Here is a 15,383-nt window from a genome sequence, read left to right on the forward strand (position 1 = left end):
GAAGGGGGTAGCAGCTTAATAAGTAGGCCTACATGTTAGACAATGGCTCCCCCATCTGTTAACATGAACGAAGTGGTTTTGGCATATGGCACCTCCTGCACTGCATGAATGTAGGTGCAAGGCCTCTGAACAATTGACAGCTGTAGGAGTCAAGAGAAATACAATATGTTTTCATTACATCACACGCATTGTAACATCCAGTCCAATGCCTTTCTTTACCAATGGTTGCACAATCCATGTGCCTGGGGTCATCTCACAAGAGCACACCTCATTTCATTTGTGAGTTTTGTGGATTTTAAGGGCTGCAGGTTCGAAATAAAGTTCTTTGTCCCTCCACAAAATGTTATGACATGTTTCTAATTTAATTTAAAAAAAGCATGAGCCATGATCCATAGATTATGTCAACAGAACCCACTACCAAAAATTCATAGCAGAAAACTGCTATGACCCCAAATTGTTTGACAAGTCTTAATTTCATTAATGACCTTAGCAATAGAGAATTAAGTTACAATGAATAATGCTCTCTGATGTTGTGGCTATAATTCACATAGTGGGGTGGTGTTGGAACAGTGGATAAGACACATGCCATTGGTGTGAGAGACCAGGGTTCATCTCCCCACTGTGACACATCCACTGTGTCCCTGAGCAAGACACTTCACCCCTAGTTCCTCCAGATGCATGCAACCTCTGACATACTTAGCAATTATAAGTCACTTAAAAGCATCAGCTAAATGAATAAATGCAAATATGGTAAATAAAATGTAGATGGGTTATTTCAATTTCATTATGAATGTCAAAAATGTTCCAATAGTTAGGCTACTTAGATATTACCCAAGCATGGGACTGTTTATCCAGCAAATTATGCTGAAAGGTAAGGTACAACATCCAGTAGTTTAAGAAGTATTTAGGTCCTTTAAGTAAAAGTAGCAATGCCACAATGCATAAATACTCAATTACTCTTTCAGAGTGATGTATATTATTCTAATATAATGTTATTGGATTATCTAAAGCATACTATCTATCTATCTATCTATCTATCTCTTCTATTGAAGCTGGTGGAGGTATTGTGTCATTAAATCAGTAGCAATGCATTTTTAAAAATGGGAATGATTTACCATTTTTAAATATGGTTACAGTTACCATGGTTGCAAAGTTTAATAAATAGTACAAAGGTAGGCTGCTAAAGATATTTTAACTTGAACTTACTGAGTAAAGTAAGTAGCCTACATTTGTGTCTTTCCTTCAGTAGCCTACCTGCAGTCTTTAAAACTGTAACATTACACTTGCTCATTCTATGGAAGCTGAGGAAAAAAAGGCTGTAATGCTTGTTTAAAAATGTAACGTTTGCTACGCAAAAATGACACCACGCCTACTTAACCACAGCTGTCAACAACCAAACATGTGAAAAGTCTCGCAGTAAAAAGTAAAAAGTGCAACTGTGTCGGAATATTGGTGTAGAAAAGTTTGGGAGTGGTCTGGGAGTGATTTAAAAGCAAAACTCTTGCGTCACATGTGTTCCACCGTTGTGATCGATGTCAATGTGACTGGCTTCATGTTTGCGCTGTAGCTTACGCAGCTACCGCATGTTTGCGTAACTTAACGGCCTCCGCCGGCTGACATCCACCTCCTCCAGGCTGATGTTTTATATCAAAGCCGTGCCAGCCCTGACACGGGCAGGGGCGGACATTCCCCTTAAACGATTACTGTCCAGCCGAAAACTACGGTCCACCGTCACCTCCAACTCGGCGACCCGGACGGAGCAGCAGGACGATGTCAGCAGCCGCGGCGGCGCTCAACGTGAGTCAGCACGGTCGGAGTGTCTCGGACAGCCGCGGAGAGGAGGGAGAGACTGCACCACCGCCGTTGCTAATGAGTTCTCCGTGGACTTTGACCAGACCCGTGAGGCGTACAAGAGCAAAGACTCATTAGAGCTGCTCAGAAGTTTGGTGGTTTTCAAACTCTGCACCTATGACTTCCTGGTTGATAAGAATAAAGAGGTAACGAGGTGCTATCTTACCCTGCTGCCCGGTCATTAAACATTAAGTCTATTTGTTAATTAGATTTTTGTTGTTCAGGGGACTTTATCTTGGCAGTAGGTTATATTAAAGGTTAACAGAATTGCATTAAAGTATAATTTGCACTCTTTTGTAACACACTGAAATAGTGTGTCACCATCAAAACAAACAGGTGTGCGCACAGGCCAGAACATGTCTCCTGACTCAGGCTGTAGCTCTGGGCAGATTTAACTCATTAACCCTAGAATACTTGTGCCAATATATTTTTGAGTTGTATGGTTAACAAGCTGTAACTGTAAAGGCCTTCAGTTGCATTCAAGGTAAACAAAACTTAAGTCATCTATGCATTAGTAAGTCTGCACATAAGTCTGGACCCACAGGCCTAACTGCCTGCCTGCTCCTCTACTTGTGTCACTCGAACCTATAAAATTACAGCCTGATTTGTATTGAACGAACGTCTCTGCAGTCCGTGTTAACTAACCTCAGGTGTCAGACCATTTTAAAACATCTGGTAAATTTTGTACACAGTATATGGATTACCCACAAGACCCTTTCCATACAGCAAAGGCAATTTCTTTCAGCCCATGTTGTGCTGCATGGTGGTACAGTGCTTTAATAGACTTTGAGCACTGCAGGTTCCTATACTTTCCACGCTCTATCATGTCTTCATGTAATCAGCGAAATCGATGGAAAGCTTGGCTGCGGTTGTGAAAGCTAGTAGCTACACCAAATATGAAGTCGCAATCTAACATGGCGTTACTCTGATTTTCAGTGTAGCTGCAATGCTTCATCCTTTGTCTGTGTTTTAGCCTTAGTGGAATATTTAATTTATAGCTTGGGGGTTAAAACATGATTTGAATTCCTTTTGCTTATGAAAGATCAACTTGCTACTTTCTGTCCTTTTCCCGTGGTCTATCGGGTAAGACGTTGGCCTACAAAACTTGCTTAGACACAGCCTGGCATTTAAGGGACATATTTATCATTACATAAACTAGGCTAAATGGCATGTAGAATAAATTACACCTGTCAAAAAAATCAAAAACTGGTTCTAATGTTCTCTCCCTTTCTGCTCAGATAATGGATTTCGGTAAGAAGATCCTCGGCCAGAGAGCATTTGACCAGTTCATGAAAATGACATTTTATGGTCAGTTTGTAGCTGGTGAGGACCACGTTGCCATCAGGCCGCTGATCCAGAAGAATCAGGCCTTTGGTGTCGGCTCTGTCCTGGACTACAGTGTGGAAGAAGACATCAGCCCGAATGAGGCCGAGCAGAAAGAGATGGAGTAAGTTACCTAATAGATTTCAGTAGATTGTACTTTAAAAAAAAAAAAAAAAGATTTCTGGGTATGTTTTGAGGTCTATATTGTCAGTGTTACAAGCTTGTTTTTTAAAACAATTTAAGAGAATTAAAGTTAGTAGAATCATTTGTGTATAAAATCAGTTCAGTTATATTGAGATCACTATTGGCCATAGAAGTTTAGATCTTGACCTCTAGACAGAGTACATCACCTTGCACGGTATTTTCCTCTTGTTCGATGCTAGAAATAGGCGTATATTAATACGCCTGACAACTAGGAAGTAAACGCTCTTTACAACATGATTTGTTGGCTCAGTCATGGCCCCTCGTTCTGGATTGGCTGGCTGGAGAGCATTTCTGTCTTGTAAGAATCCTGTCACACGGGTGTAGCACAAGGCAGTGGGTATTAGATCTGTGAACGGATGTAAACTTGGATGACAGTATGCAAACAGTCTCTCTACGCAGTGGCAGTAGCAAATGTTACTTAAGTTGCAGCTCTGGGAATTAATGCATTGTGAGTAATCAGGACATCTCGTAGTCCAAAGTAAAGTTGAGACTTTTTGAGCTATTCAGCAATCACTCCACAGTCAAATCAGTAGACAAAATTGCTAAAGTGAATATTATTTGTTGCCCCTTTCATTGAAGTGAAAAAAACAATTGCACTTGTCAGATTTACTTAGCATGAGTATAATAGTCAGCCTGACCTATGACTGACCTCTTTCTTTTATCGCACACACAGCATCTCTTGGTTTGTAAAGGTCAGATGCAGTGAATAAACAAGGCCATTTGACATTATATTTAAGTGTCTAGTGTTTAAGTCTGTTGACGCAGAGTGACTGCTGACTGCAATGCCAGCGTATGCCAGGACGGAATGCCCTCTATTATTATTTTATTGTTTTTTCACATTCTGTAAGGTGATAAAGTTCCCAAGTAAGCCCTTTGCTATGACTTTTTCCACCCTTGTTTGTACTTCAACTCAGTGTATGTTTTTTTTTTATTTTTTTTTTATACCATATCACTAGTAACAAGATATCACTGCAAAGCTTTGATATACTTTGTCTTGAGGATGACTGCTCAGAAACATCAAAAGAGGTATCAAACCTCAACCTACAAAGCTTGTGTTTGGTGAATATACATCTCCAAACCGTAAAGCAGGAGGACAAGGCACATTAAGCCAGCTTGATCTCAGACAGCAGGGTTTGACAGGCACTCCAGTGATCTGTCAAGATAGCAGCAGCAGCAACAACAACATTAGTCAATTCCTTGTAAGAGAAAGAACATATAAGGAACAGAGGCAAGTACTGGCTTGATGTTGAGAGCATAAGACTTACATTCCATGCTTCAGTTGCGTAAGCCATGTAAAAGTAAAATATATATGCCTGATTTTACAGTCAGGATATGATTAATGCAGACTTTTGAAGACCTCTACTTTAACAAGGCTGCCAATAATCAATAAATTGTGCCAGTTGTCACATTCTGTTAAAATGTCCCTTTTCATGCCAAAAGATTCCCCCGAAACCAAGTTGACATGTTTTATCCAACCAATGGTCCAAAAAACATATATAACATAAAAACGTACATAAATATTCATATTACAATGCAGTAAAACGGAGCAAATCCTCACATTTTGCTAAGCATTTTCCTTGATAAATTGCTAAAATGGTTATTTATTACAATTGTTCACAATAAATTTTCTGTCAATTGACTTCTTGTTTCTGCCCTACTATTTTTAAAGAAAATGTTAACATAAAGAGAACAGTACGGAACAAGTGGCCTAAGCGACTGAAATTGTATTGTCTTACACACATTTTATTTAGTCAGTGTCAAATGGATTCCATTGCAGTTAAATCCAGATTTAGGCCTGCCAAATGGCACATAATCAGAAAAGTTTCCTGGCTCTGAATCCTATTTATGTCCCTGATGGCCAGCATTCTTAGTCATCTGTTTGGTTACATGAGTTTCCCATTCCCCTGTGATGAGGGGGGAATAGGTCAAGTGTGGCGTGACGCTACAACTGCCCTCTCTGGAGGGTCAGCAGGCTTGACAGCAGGACAGTTCAGCATATACTGTATAGGGTCACTAAACACAATGTCAGCCTCTGGCATGCCAGGGTGAAATTTTGAAAGAACGCGAGCAAGGTCCCACATTTAACTCAAAACCAAGACATTTTCTGTAATTCTAATGAAACTTAAAATTTTAATGTTGCCCTAAATACAGGGCAAATTAACTAATTTTATCCTTTCGTATTTCTTCTAATTTAGCTCATGTGCATCTGCTGCAGAGATAGAGAGCATAGGTAAGCTGCCTCATTTTGTTCTTATTCGTGGACACAGCATATGATGTAATTAGAAGTAATAGGCATGCAAATTTGTTTTCATCCCCAGGCGAGGACCACAGAGACAAAAAACATAAAGAAAAAAAACAATTCGGGGACAGTCGCAGGGGAGTGACTGGAGCCCACACGTATTTCTATACAGATGAGGCCAAATGTGATCAGCACATGGAGACCTTCATCAAATGCATCAAAGCATCTGGTAAGTGAATAGAAATTAAGCTACTATCAGTAATAAAACTTTACAAAATGTCTGTTTTGGCACATTGTGTGAAAGTTGTAACTCTATAATGGCCCAGATATTTCCTACTGATTAGCAAATATTCCCTCAACCAACGAATGCACGGAGCACAGTCTTTAAGCATGCATTCACTATCATGTTAATATTTTTGTCTTCATTTGATTTATTTTAAAACCAAGTGTGTTGGACCTCTAGGTGGGAGTTCAATGGGAGGTTTTTCTGCCATCAAAATGACTGCTCTAGGACGACCTCAGTTTCTGGTATGAACCAAGGGGTGATTATAAGCTCAATGCACTAATGTAGCTGATACCTTTACAGAAGTTGTGTGGTGGACTAACATCATGCCTTTTTTTTAAAGCTCCAGTTCTCCGAGGTCCTGGTGAAATGGCGTCGATTTTTTACTTTCCTGGCATCGCAGCAGGGGAAAGATGGCATGGAGGCCTTAGAGCAGAAGTTGGAGCTGAAACAACTGCAGGTGGAGTTTAAATTAAATAAAAGTGGTACATGTGTAAACTCTACCAAACATTAACTTCAGTGTTATAGATCATCTTGGCACTCCTATTCCATACACAATATGAGGATTATGCTATACTATGTGCCTTTCAGTACAGTAGAGCTTTATGTCCATCTAGGAAGTCCTGACCAAACTGGGTGCAAAAGGTGACTTCTATGGCTGGTTGACTAGAAGGAAAGAGGAATCTTCAGGGTAAGCATGAACACTGACTACTAAAATTAGCAGCACTTATGTACGTGGAATTACCATATTCAAGGCAATGAAAGAAAAAGGTATGAGGAAAAGAACAAATTGTGTCCTAATGGATTTGATGCCATTTGCAGTCATACTACTTTTACAACAATATTTATGTACATGTACAGTATTTATTTTACAAATGATTTGTTGAAAACTAATAGGTGATGTGATTTGCAAACATTAACTGCTGAAATGTATTTGCAGAACTCTCTGCTGCTGCATAATATACAGTGACAAGACAGATGCGATAAGATGGAAATCAGTTTAGTTCACACCATGTAATGAAAAAGGTTAGAAACTGTGGTAGGAATTCATTGTATTTTTCCACTCCAGAATATTTGACCTTTAGCAACCACAAATATTTTAAAGTTTATCTTAAAGACGTGCTTAGTTTCAGAGTGACTGAAATAAAATAAAAATGGCCCAGATACTGGTAATAGTTTAGACTCTACAATATGCTGTTGCCAAGATACTTGCCAAGGTACCTTTCTGTCCTCTGCCTTGACAGAACCGTTGACATGCTGGACTGGAACAGCCTGATAGATGACAGAACAAAGATATCTGACCTGCTGGTCGTCCCAAATGTAGAGGTCAGTTTCACAAAACACTAAGGGAGAGAAATTTACTGTAAAAAGTGTTGTTAAAAGAATATCCCAGAAAATCTACAGCTTCAAGCCCAAACTCTTTGGAGAAATTAATTGAGTTTCTATTTGCAAATAATAATACCAAAATCATGTGTCTCTTATGTGAACAAGCTTGTGACGCATTTATGAATTTCAGAAAAATCTGGCATAAACTACAAGTTGAACAACATCTGATGTAGTTCTAACATCTGATTAGTTTTTTGTAATTACATTGCTGAATTTGAGATACTTTTGCCATAACCACACCTTGAACCTGATGGAGGTCAATGATGTATCAATTGCAGCATTGAAAACATCACAGCTATTTGCTGCTTTTAACAGCCCACAAACTTGTTTAGATTTCTTTTTAGGGTTACCCCCAGTTTGAAGTCAATTTAAAGTGAATTGCCTCTGTTTTAAAACTGGGATAACTTAGGTTTCAAGTGTGAATCACTTCGCTCTGAGCTAAGGAAAAGCCTGGGTTAATTGCTTGTCTACAGAGTCTGGGCAAGTTACCCTCGACATATCTGTTGACCTTGGACTAAAGACAGCTGAAGGGTGGATGAAGTAAAAAGAACTAATAAGTGTCGTGCTGTGCAGTATGTGAGTCATTAGCATCTCATGGTGCACACTCTCCTGGGTTGTTTGCCCAGCTAGGTCAGCTGGTGCCTCTGCTGGAGACGTTCACTGTAGAGGAAGAGAAGCAAATGGAGAGGATGTTACAGCGCTTGGACGTCTTAGTTAAGGTAAACGCTCATAAACTACAAAGACTGATCACTGTACACAAATATACACACAGTAGCAATTGCATTTGTTGTTGCAAGGAGCAAGCACTTATAGTATAAACAATTGTGGTATCAACACAGTGGCATGTTTATTGGGTAAATGTCAGACTTATGGACTGTACTTAAAGATGTTTCGACTTCTTCCCACTGTACAAAAATGAAGCCAAAATATCGGATATCTTGCGCTGGTGATGTCATTTGGAGCCAGAGTCTCGCACAGTAGACTGTGAGGTCGAGGTTGGAGCCGCGGTATCGACGTCCCATACATTAACCTGGCCGACTTGATCGCCAGGGCTCAGCTGTCAATCATGATGTGGATTCCCCTTTTATTGTATTAAATATAAAACTAATTAAAACCAAAAAAGAAAGATGAAAACTTGATCATACATCAGCGTGATAAGAACTACCAAAAATGACAGAAGCCATCTTTGGGGAAAAATGCAATTGACGTGTACTTTTTAGTTGGGTCCTTTCCGCTAACATGTGGGGTGTTTATGACCTATAATGGAGCCAGCCACATGGGGGCGATAGAGTTTTGTTCGTTTTAGTAGCTAAATCTAAGGCAAGACATCTTTTCTCCTTATGTGAGATTAATGCGTTTTGTACGTGTGCCTGACAAATATATGTAATGACACAACAGTGTAGTGATAATTCATAGCAAGCTGTGCTTTCTTGGTTGCCTTGAGACATTTGTTTGTATTGCACCTTCCAATCTATCTTGTTTTTTTATGTTTATACAGTACAAATACACTTATGAATAAATATTTTCAGTCAGTACAAATGTGTTTCTAGCTATTGTGTTAAAGCTGCATTAAATATGACCACAGCCACCACAGGGCTGCTAACCACTGTAAGCATATTCACAATAACCGAGGGTATTATTTGTATTCAGAGTCACAATGTATGTGTAACAGAACAGAAACAGTAATCATATTGATTTAGTTGAACGCTTTGTCAGTTAACTTTTTTTTAATTAAACTATGGCATAATACACTATACACTGGTAACGATATAAAAAATAAATTGGATTTTTTTTATTCCAGCATGCCATTGAGAATGGTGTTCGCCTGATGGTGGATGCAGAGCAAACCTACTTGCAGCCAGCTATCAGCAGACTGACATTAGAGATGCAGAGGATCTACAACAGAGAAAAGCCTGCCATCTTCAACACCTACCAATGCTACCTCAAGGTCAGAATCCACAATTGGCAAAAAGACAGTGATGTGAGATCAAAAATGTAAATTATGGATATAAACACAAAGCATGCAGACACAACAGTTCTAACTCTTATAATAAAGAACATGCTGTGACAAATCCTGTACCTCAAAAATTCAACGTGTAAAGAGATTACTTTGAGTCAGCTGAATTGAGACGAGAAGAAGAGGATAATGTTGGAGAGGACTTTGGTGCTTTCATTTTATATCTTTTAAATACACCATTTCAAATGAAAAGCTGTTAAAGTCACAGTAGAGTTTCATTTGTGTGATTGACATCCTTTTTATTATTTTATCAAAAGGACATACCTTACCATATTGTAACCTAAAACATGCAGTATTGTGAAATAAAAAGAACACATGATACCTGTTAGATCAAATTGAACTGTATAGTTGACTTTGGGTCCCACTTTATCAATGATGTTTGTAATACTGTAACACACTACTGCTTTGCTGCTGACATTGCTAATACTAGAATTCTTAAGCAAGTTCTCAAAATGTGTCTGTTATTTATTTATTTTTTTTATTTGATCATTTATATGGAAACATGGCCATGAACTGATGTCAGCATAATTCTTTGCTAAAGAGCGAATCATCTTCTTTTTCTTTCTTTCTGCAGGAGGCCTATGACAATGTCACTGTTGACATAGAATTGTCTCGACGTGAGGGTTGGTATTTTGCTGCCAAGCTGGTGCGTGGGGCCTACATGTATCAGGAGCGAGAGAGGGCTAAAGAGATTGGTTATGAGGACCCTATTAACCCTAATTATGAGTCTACCAATAGAATGTACCACAGGTAAGAGCCAAGGCTTGTTTTTGTTTATTAACTTTTGAAATGTGCACCTCACCAACGTTTGATCATTTTCAACCAAGCCAAGCTCTCAGGTCTTCATATTCACAATGAGAAGCTGTCTGCCATTACTATAGCCTTTAGCTGTTAAGTGTCTTGCACAAAGACGCCCCAGTAAAAAATATGTTTTTGTGCCAATTCACTACAATGGACAGCATTCAGATTAAATTTTTAGTAAAGTGGTCCTTCACATGGAGTTCCTGGGTGCAATATCTTGTGCCACAAAACTTCCACATTGTTGACTTGTCCTTGTGCAAGTTACAGAACACAATCCAGCTCCAGGGGTGCTGTGTTGTCACAATTCTCTGACATTTCAAGATTAAGGCAAGCGCAAAGAAATCACCCTGCGGAGATACATATGTTTTGCTCAAAAAGAGGTGGGTTTAAGGGCTATCCTTAAGCCCTGAATTAGATTTTGAGGTAAACGTCAACATAGGACAGTAACCAAATTTGGATGATGGGCTACAGCACAGCACGAGGTGGGATTCAATGTATGCAGATGGTAAAGTTCATGCATATTAACACAGCTACAGCAGCAGGAAAGCAGAAAACAGAGGCCCTCCCTGAATGGATTGGTTCAGATTTCTGGCAAGTATGTTCAGTGTTTAGGGGCATTTTTACTGTTTAGTTGTGTTAAGATAGTCCTGCAGCACACAATAAATCTTAAATGCTAATGAGAAAGAATTGTTTGTATAAGTTTTGAAACGATGTAAGCCACAAAATGCGTACAATTGTGTATTTTATAGTGAAAAGTACAGGAGTTTTCAAAGTCTGAGACTGTGGGCCTCCCCTCAGGCAAAGGCCCTCAACCCCTCCCTTAGCTTAATATTGCTCAAGACACTCAACAATTAAGCCAAGACAGCCTAATATAGCAGTATTAGGCTATGTCAAACAGCAGTTTGATATAGCCTCAGACCACACAGAATAAGAGTTCTGTCCTAAGGTGTTTATGGTTTCTGACCCTGGGAAAGTGAAGACAGTAAAATTCCCCCCCAAACTACTATATCTATGAAATCTCTTTAACCTAATTACACACATTTAGGATATTATATGTGACCCCCCCCGAGAGGCCCGCCTCCAACTTTAAAAACCTCTGGTTTAGTGGAAATTCTACCTTCACAGACAAAAGTTTACAATTGTGTCAAAGACAATATCACGGCTAAGTTGCCTTCCTTGTGTGTGTTCGTATGTGTCTGTATATTTGCCTTAGGTGTCTGGACTATGTGCTGGATGAGATTGCACTCAACAGAAATGCCAACGTAATGGTGGCTTCCCATAACGAGGACACAGTGAAACACACCTTGAGGAGGTACGGTTTCAATTCTATCCAAACATGCTGTTGAAACCACATTTATGATTAATATTCCAGCTTTGTATCTGTATAAACCAACTTAATTTTGTAAATGTGTCTTTCTCATTTAGAATGAATGAGCTGGGTCTCTTACCCACAGAGGACAAGGTGTACTTCGGTCAACTATTAGGCATGTGTGATCAGATCAGCTTCCCATTAGGTGAGAAAAAAACACACAAACATGCTTGTTCACACAAGCAATAATGACTAGACACTGGTCTTTCCTGATTAAATAAAGGTTAAAAAAAATATTAATACAAGTGAAATCTTTCCTGCCCTACATGGCAATGCTTTGGCAGTGTAAGTTAAGCCTCTGCAGTCTGTATTTGCCATCCTCCCCTCTATCTCTCAGTTGTATCTCTTAACGCCTTTCAGCTACGCATATCCCACAGATCACCTGGACTGCATGAGAAGTAGAAGTCAGTCTGCAGCCCATAATGTGACATATGAACTGAGACACTTTGGTATTGACAAGCTGTCTTAACACAGTGCTGCTGCTGGCTCTCACCACTTTGTTTGTCAGTCAAAGACACATACAGCGGCAGCTGGCGGTTCTCTGTCAATGCGAGGCTCAAGTTGAAACGGTCTTGACCGGTATTGATGTAAACAGGCACACATGTGTCTTTGTTATTTTCTTGAGGGAGAGAGCAGTCAGTGCTGTGTCTTTGAATCTCGAAACAATAAAGTAGTTTTATGAAATAAAGAAGATAGAGGTTGACATCTTTATTTATTTTTAAAGGTGCCTTGTACAGTTCATTCAGATACTGTGGCTCAGGATGTCCTCTTTTCGTGACTGATCGTATCATGTTTTCACTTTTTGCTAGTAGTTGTGAACTAGTTAAATGTGTATTTATTTTTGATGAATTGGAAGAGTAAGCCCTGGCAAAACAGTCACAGTGTGTGAGCCTGACTGGCAGACAAACAGCAGCTCTTCTCATTCAAATGCAGCAAACTGAGTGTGTCTTTTGTAAATGCAGCAAACCTGCATGATTGAAGGATTGTTGTAATCATTCACGGAGCGAAGCCAATCCACATAGCATCCAGTTGTGATGTGGTCTCTGGAGTTTGTCCAAAATAACCGGTAGAAATCATGTTCTTGTGAAATTGAAACTAGTCAATCAAACATAACATTTTCACAATGTCTTCAAGAGAGGCATTTGATGATATTTACAAGTATATCCTCTTCATCCATATCATGCCACAAAGCCCCTTTCTCTTTTGTTTTCTCCCATCCCTTCCACTTCAACCCCAGGCCAGGCAGGCTTCCCTGTCTATAAGTACGTACCCTATGGGCCTGTGAATGAGGTGATGCCCTACCTGTCTCGGAGAGCCCAGGAGAACCGAGGCTTCATGAAGGGTGCCCAAAAGGAGAGGGAGCTGCTGTGGCAGGAGCTGAAACGCAGACTTGCCTCTGGGGAGCTTCTCTACAGGCCGGCATACTGAAAAAGAAGAGACAAAAAGTAGAGTGTGTCAACGTGTTGAGTTTTTTTCATCTTCCCTGGTTGACAGTTGCTGCTGTGGCTGTCTGTTATGTCTCTCCCTCTGTACAGCTCTCCCTTGATGTACATCTCCTGTTCTACCCTGTCCTGCATTTTTCTTGCTGATGAACTGTTTCGGCATGTCACTCTCCTTTTCTGTGTTCCCACTGTTGTTATTCTCTGTTCTATTCCTCACTGACGTTACCCACCTTCGCCCCCATCCGTTCTTCTGTGTACTGCCCATGTTCTTTCGATTCCTTTTTCCTTATCCGCCTCTGCATCCATAAGCGTCCCTCATTTTGTCTCCACATTGTCTACAGAGCTCTGGTATCCATCAAGTGAGCGTCTTTACTGCTCCAAAAGGACTCCCTAAAATGTCAACGAGACCGGGGCGGGCGTCTCGTTTTATCTCCCTATTTATCTTGGAGCGGGACAACAATAATAAAAATAACAGGCTTGATTTAAATGGTAGTAAAGGAAACATCAATATTCCCTCCTATATTGTGTTTTTATTTATTTTTTTTGCTCTTAGACAGCCACATAGTCCCCTGAGGAGGTTTCCCTGTACTGTATATTTGTGTGCTGTGTTTGAGGCTGTATTGCTGGTTTGAAAATGATGCCTGTTTATGAACCAATGAGAAAGTATAAACGGTTTCTCACTGCACATCCCTCTTCTTCCAAGAGCTTTTGTTTTTGTATTTACTGGAAGAAGCTATATTCTTGGTCACTGAGGTGTTACTAGAGAACATGCAGCACTCAGTATTCAGTGAGTGAATCTCCTTTTAATACAGACGCCTGCAAGTCGTGGAAGTTGTTTCTTTTTCATGACACAAGATAATATGCAAGGGAATAATAAGTTAGAGGGTTGCCTTGTGCTCTTATTTTGATGGATTAACACAGTGCAGTTTCTGTGACAATGTAAATATGTTTGAAACAGTTAATTCCATTTGTTGTTTCTTTTGTGTCTCACTTTATGGACCTGGGAAATTGCTCAATGAATAAATATGTATGTAAGTATGTGTAGCAAAAGTCTACTTCAAAATGTTATTAAAAGGAGGACAGGATGTTATTGAATGCAACATTGAAGTTGTGAGCTTTATGTACAGCTTGGGTTTTAATTCTGTGACGTCTTCTGCTTGGTTATTGATATACAATTAGTATTTGAGTCAGAGGGCAACCAAGCTTCATGGTAATTATGGCCATGTCATTTTATGAGAGCAATCAGTGCTCTGTAGACATCATTTAATTACCCGTGATGCTACGCTCAATACAGATCACAGAAATTGGATGCATTAATCATTACTCAGAAGAAACTTTAGTGACTCTTAAGTTTTACTGAAGCAAAGCGCCACAGAGCTGTCACTGCTGCTATATTGTATTGGTTTAATTAAGAATCAAGTCTACTTTTGATGTAAGAAGTGCCTTTGGGTATACATTTGCCAACAAATCCCTTCTCAAAGGGCGCCGGAGTTTTCCAGGTTAGCTTCAGTTGCAAAGATGATTTAGAGGACACATTATAGTGTGAAAAATTCTAAACAAGTTCCAAGTCAGTCAAAACCAGCTCGGGCTCAGCATATTCTTTGGGACTTATCAACACGTCTCCCTACATTAAAGCACACAGGCATGTGATGGAGTGAGCCGAGGCTAATTTACTTTACGTAATGAGTGTTGACTTTGTATTATGTAAGACGTGAAGGATGGCGTACGTAACTGATTTCTTTGGGCTCCCCCGCCTTTGGTTCCACACGTTCTGACGTCTTGGATTGTTTGTTTGGCTGTGCCCTTGGCTTTGTGGTTCCAATGGGACCGCACAGCGTTCCGGTGCCTTTCAAAGCACAGCTCCATATGCTGTGACAGGCCTTGATTTGGAAAAAAAAAAAATGAGCATTGTTTTTCAGGTTTAGAAAATATTTAGTTTTTCTGTATCACAATGGATGGAATGGTTTGCTGCTTTGTTCCAGCGGGCATTTAATCTAATAAGTGTTTGTGTGCTAATAGATGAACTGACAGTAAGTATCATGATGGCTTTGAGCCACCCAGGAGTATGGTGTATTTTTCTTTCTTTGACAGCAAACTGAGAGATTACTGGCTCACAGCACACAAAACAGAAAATTGGGCCCATGCACATTCAGTTCATCATGAGATGATGTTAAAACTTCATTTCACTCCAGGAGGGCCGAGAAAGGTTTGAGAAAACATGTTGCATTATAAAGTATAAGGTTGCTTCATAATCTTGCAAAAGTTAAAAAGGGCGATTTGAACTCACCATAACCTCACCATCATTTGGGTTGAAACCACAGATGAATAGTCAGTGTGTGTCGATCAGTGTACTGACTTTTGGCAGCTATTTCTCTTCAAACGCAACATGAATATCCAGTTTTTCTTCGTTCTCAATTATCATCAGTTACAAAAGGAGTACTCCGCATGACAACAGGTTGGATGAGATG

General features: G+C 39.7%; 1 protein-coding gene across 1 annotated transcript; it reads left to right on the top strand.

Moving 5' to 3' along the window:
* Positions 1 to 1,443: 1,443 nt before the first annotated feature.
* On the top strand, positions 1,444 to 14,015 carry prodhb (proline dehydrogenase (oxidase) 1b). The gene is made up of 14 exons (XM_046034033.1): positions 1,444 to 1,997; positions 3,090 to 3,298; positions 5,574 to 5,608; positions 5,697 to 5,846; positions 6,081 to 6,145; positions 6,244 to 6,360; positions 6,518 to 6,591; positions 7,145 to 7,226; positions 7,913 to 8,005; positions 9,088 to 9,234; positions 9,878 to 10,053; positions 11,318 to 11,416; positions 11,530 to 11,618; positions 12,711 to 14,015. The coding sequence occupies exons 1-14, from the start codon at positions 1,638 to 1,640 to the stop codon at positions 12,899 to 12,901; spliced, it is 1,887 nt and encodes a 628-aa protein (XP_045889989.1). The 5' UTR covers positions 1,444 to 1,637; the 3' UTR covers positions 12,902 to 14,015.
* The last annotated feature ends 1,368 nt before the right edge of the window (positions 14,016 to 15,383 follow it).

This window comes from Micropterus dolomieu, linkage group LG21 (assembly GCF_021292245.1).
Source record: "Micropterus dolomieu isolate WLL.071019.BEF.003 ecotype Adirondacks linkage group LG21, ASM2129224v1, whole genome shotgun sequence".
NCBI classification, from domain to species: domain Eukaryota; kingdom Metazoa; phylum Chordata; class Actinopteri; order Centrarchiformes; family Centrarchidae; genus Micropterus; species Micropterus dolomieu.

What these genes read in the sequence shown, in the direction of transcription:
- prodhb (XM_046034033.1), top strand. Translation starts at nt 1,638, where the DNA reads ATGTTTTATATCAAAGCCGTGCCAGCCCTGACACGGGCAGGGGCGGAC. An exon ending in TGCAGAGATAGAGAGCATAG is followed by an intron (nt 5,609 to 5,696) that starts GTAAGCTGCCTC and finishes TTTCATCCCCAG; the next exon opens with GCGAGGACCACAGAGACAAA. An exon ending in AGGAAAGAGGAATCTTCAGG is followed by an intron (nt 6,592 to 7,144) that starts GTAAGCATGAAC and finishes CTGCCTTGACAG; the next exon opens with AACCGTTGACATGCTGGACT.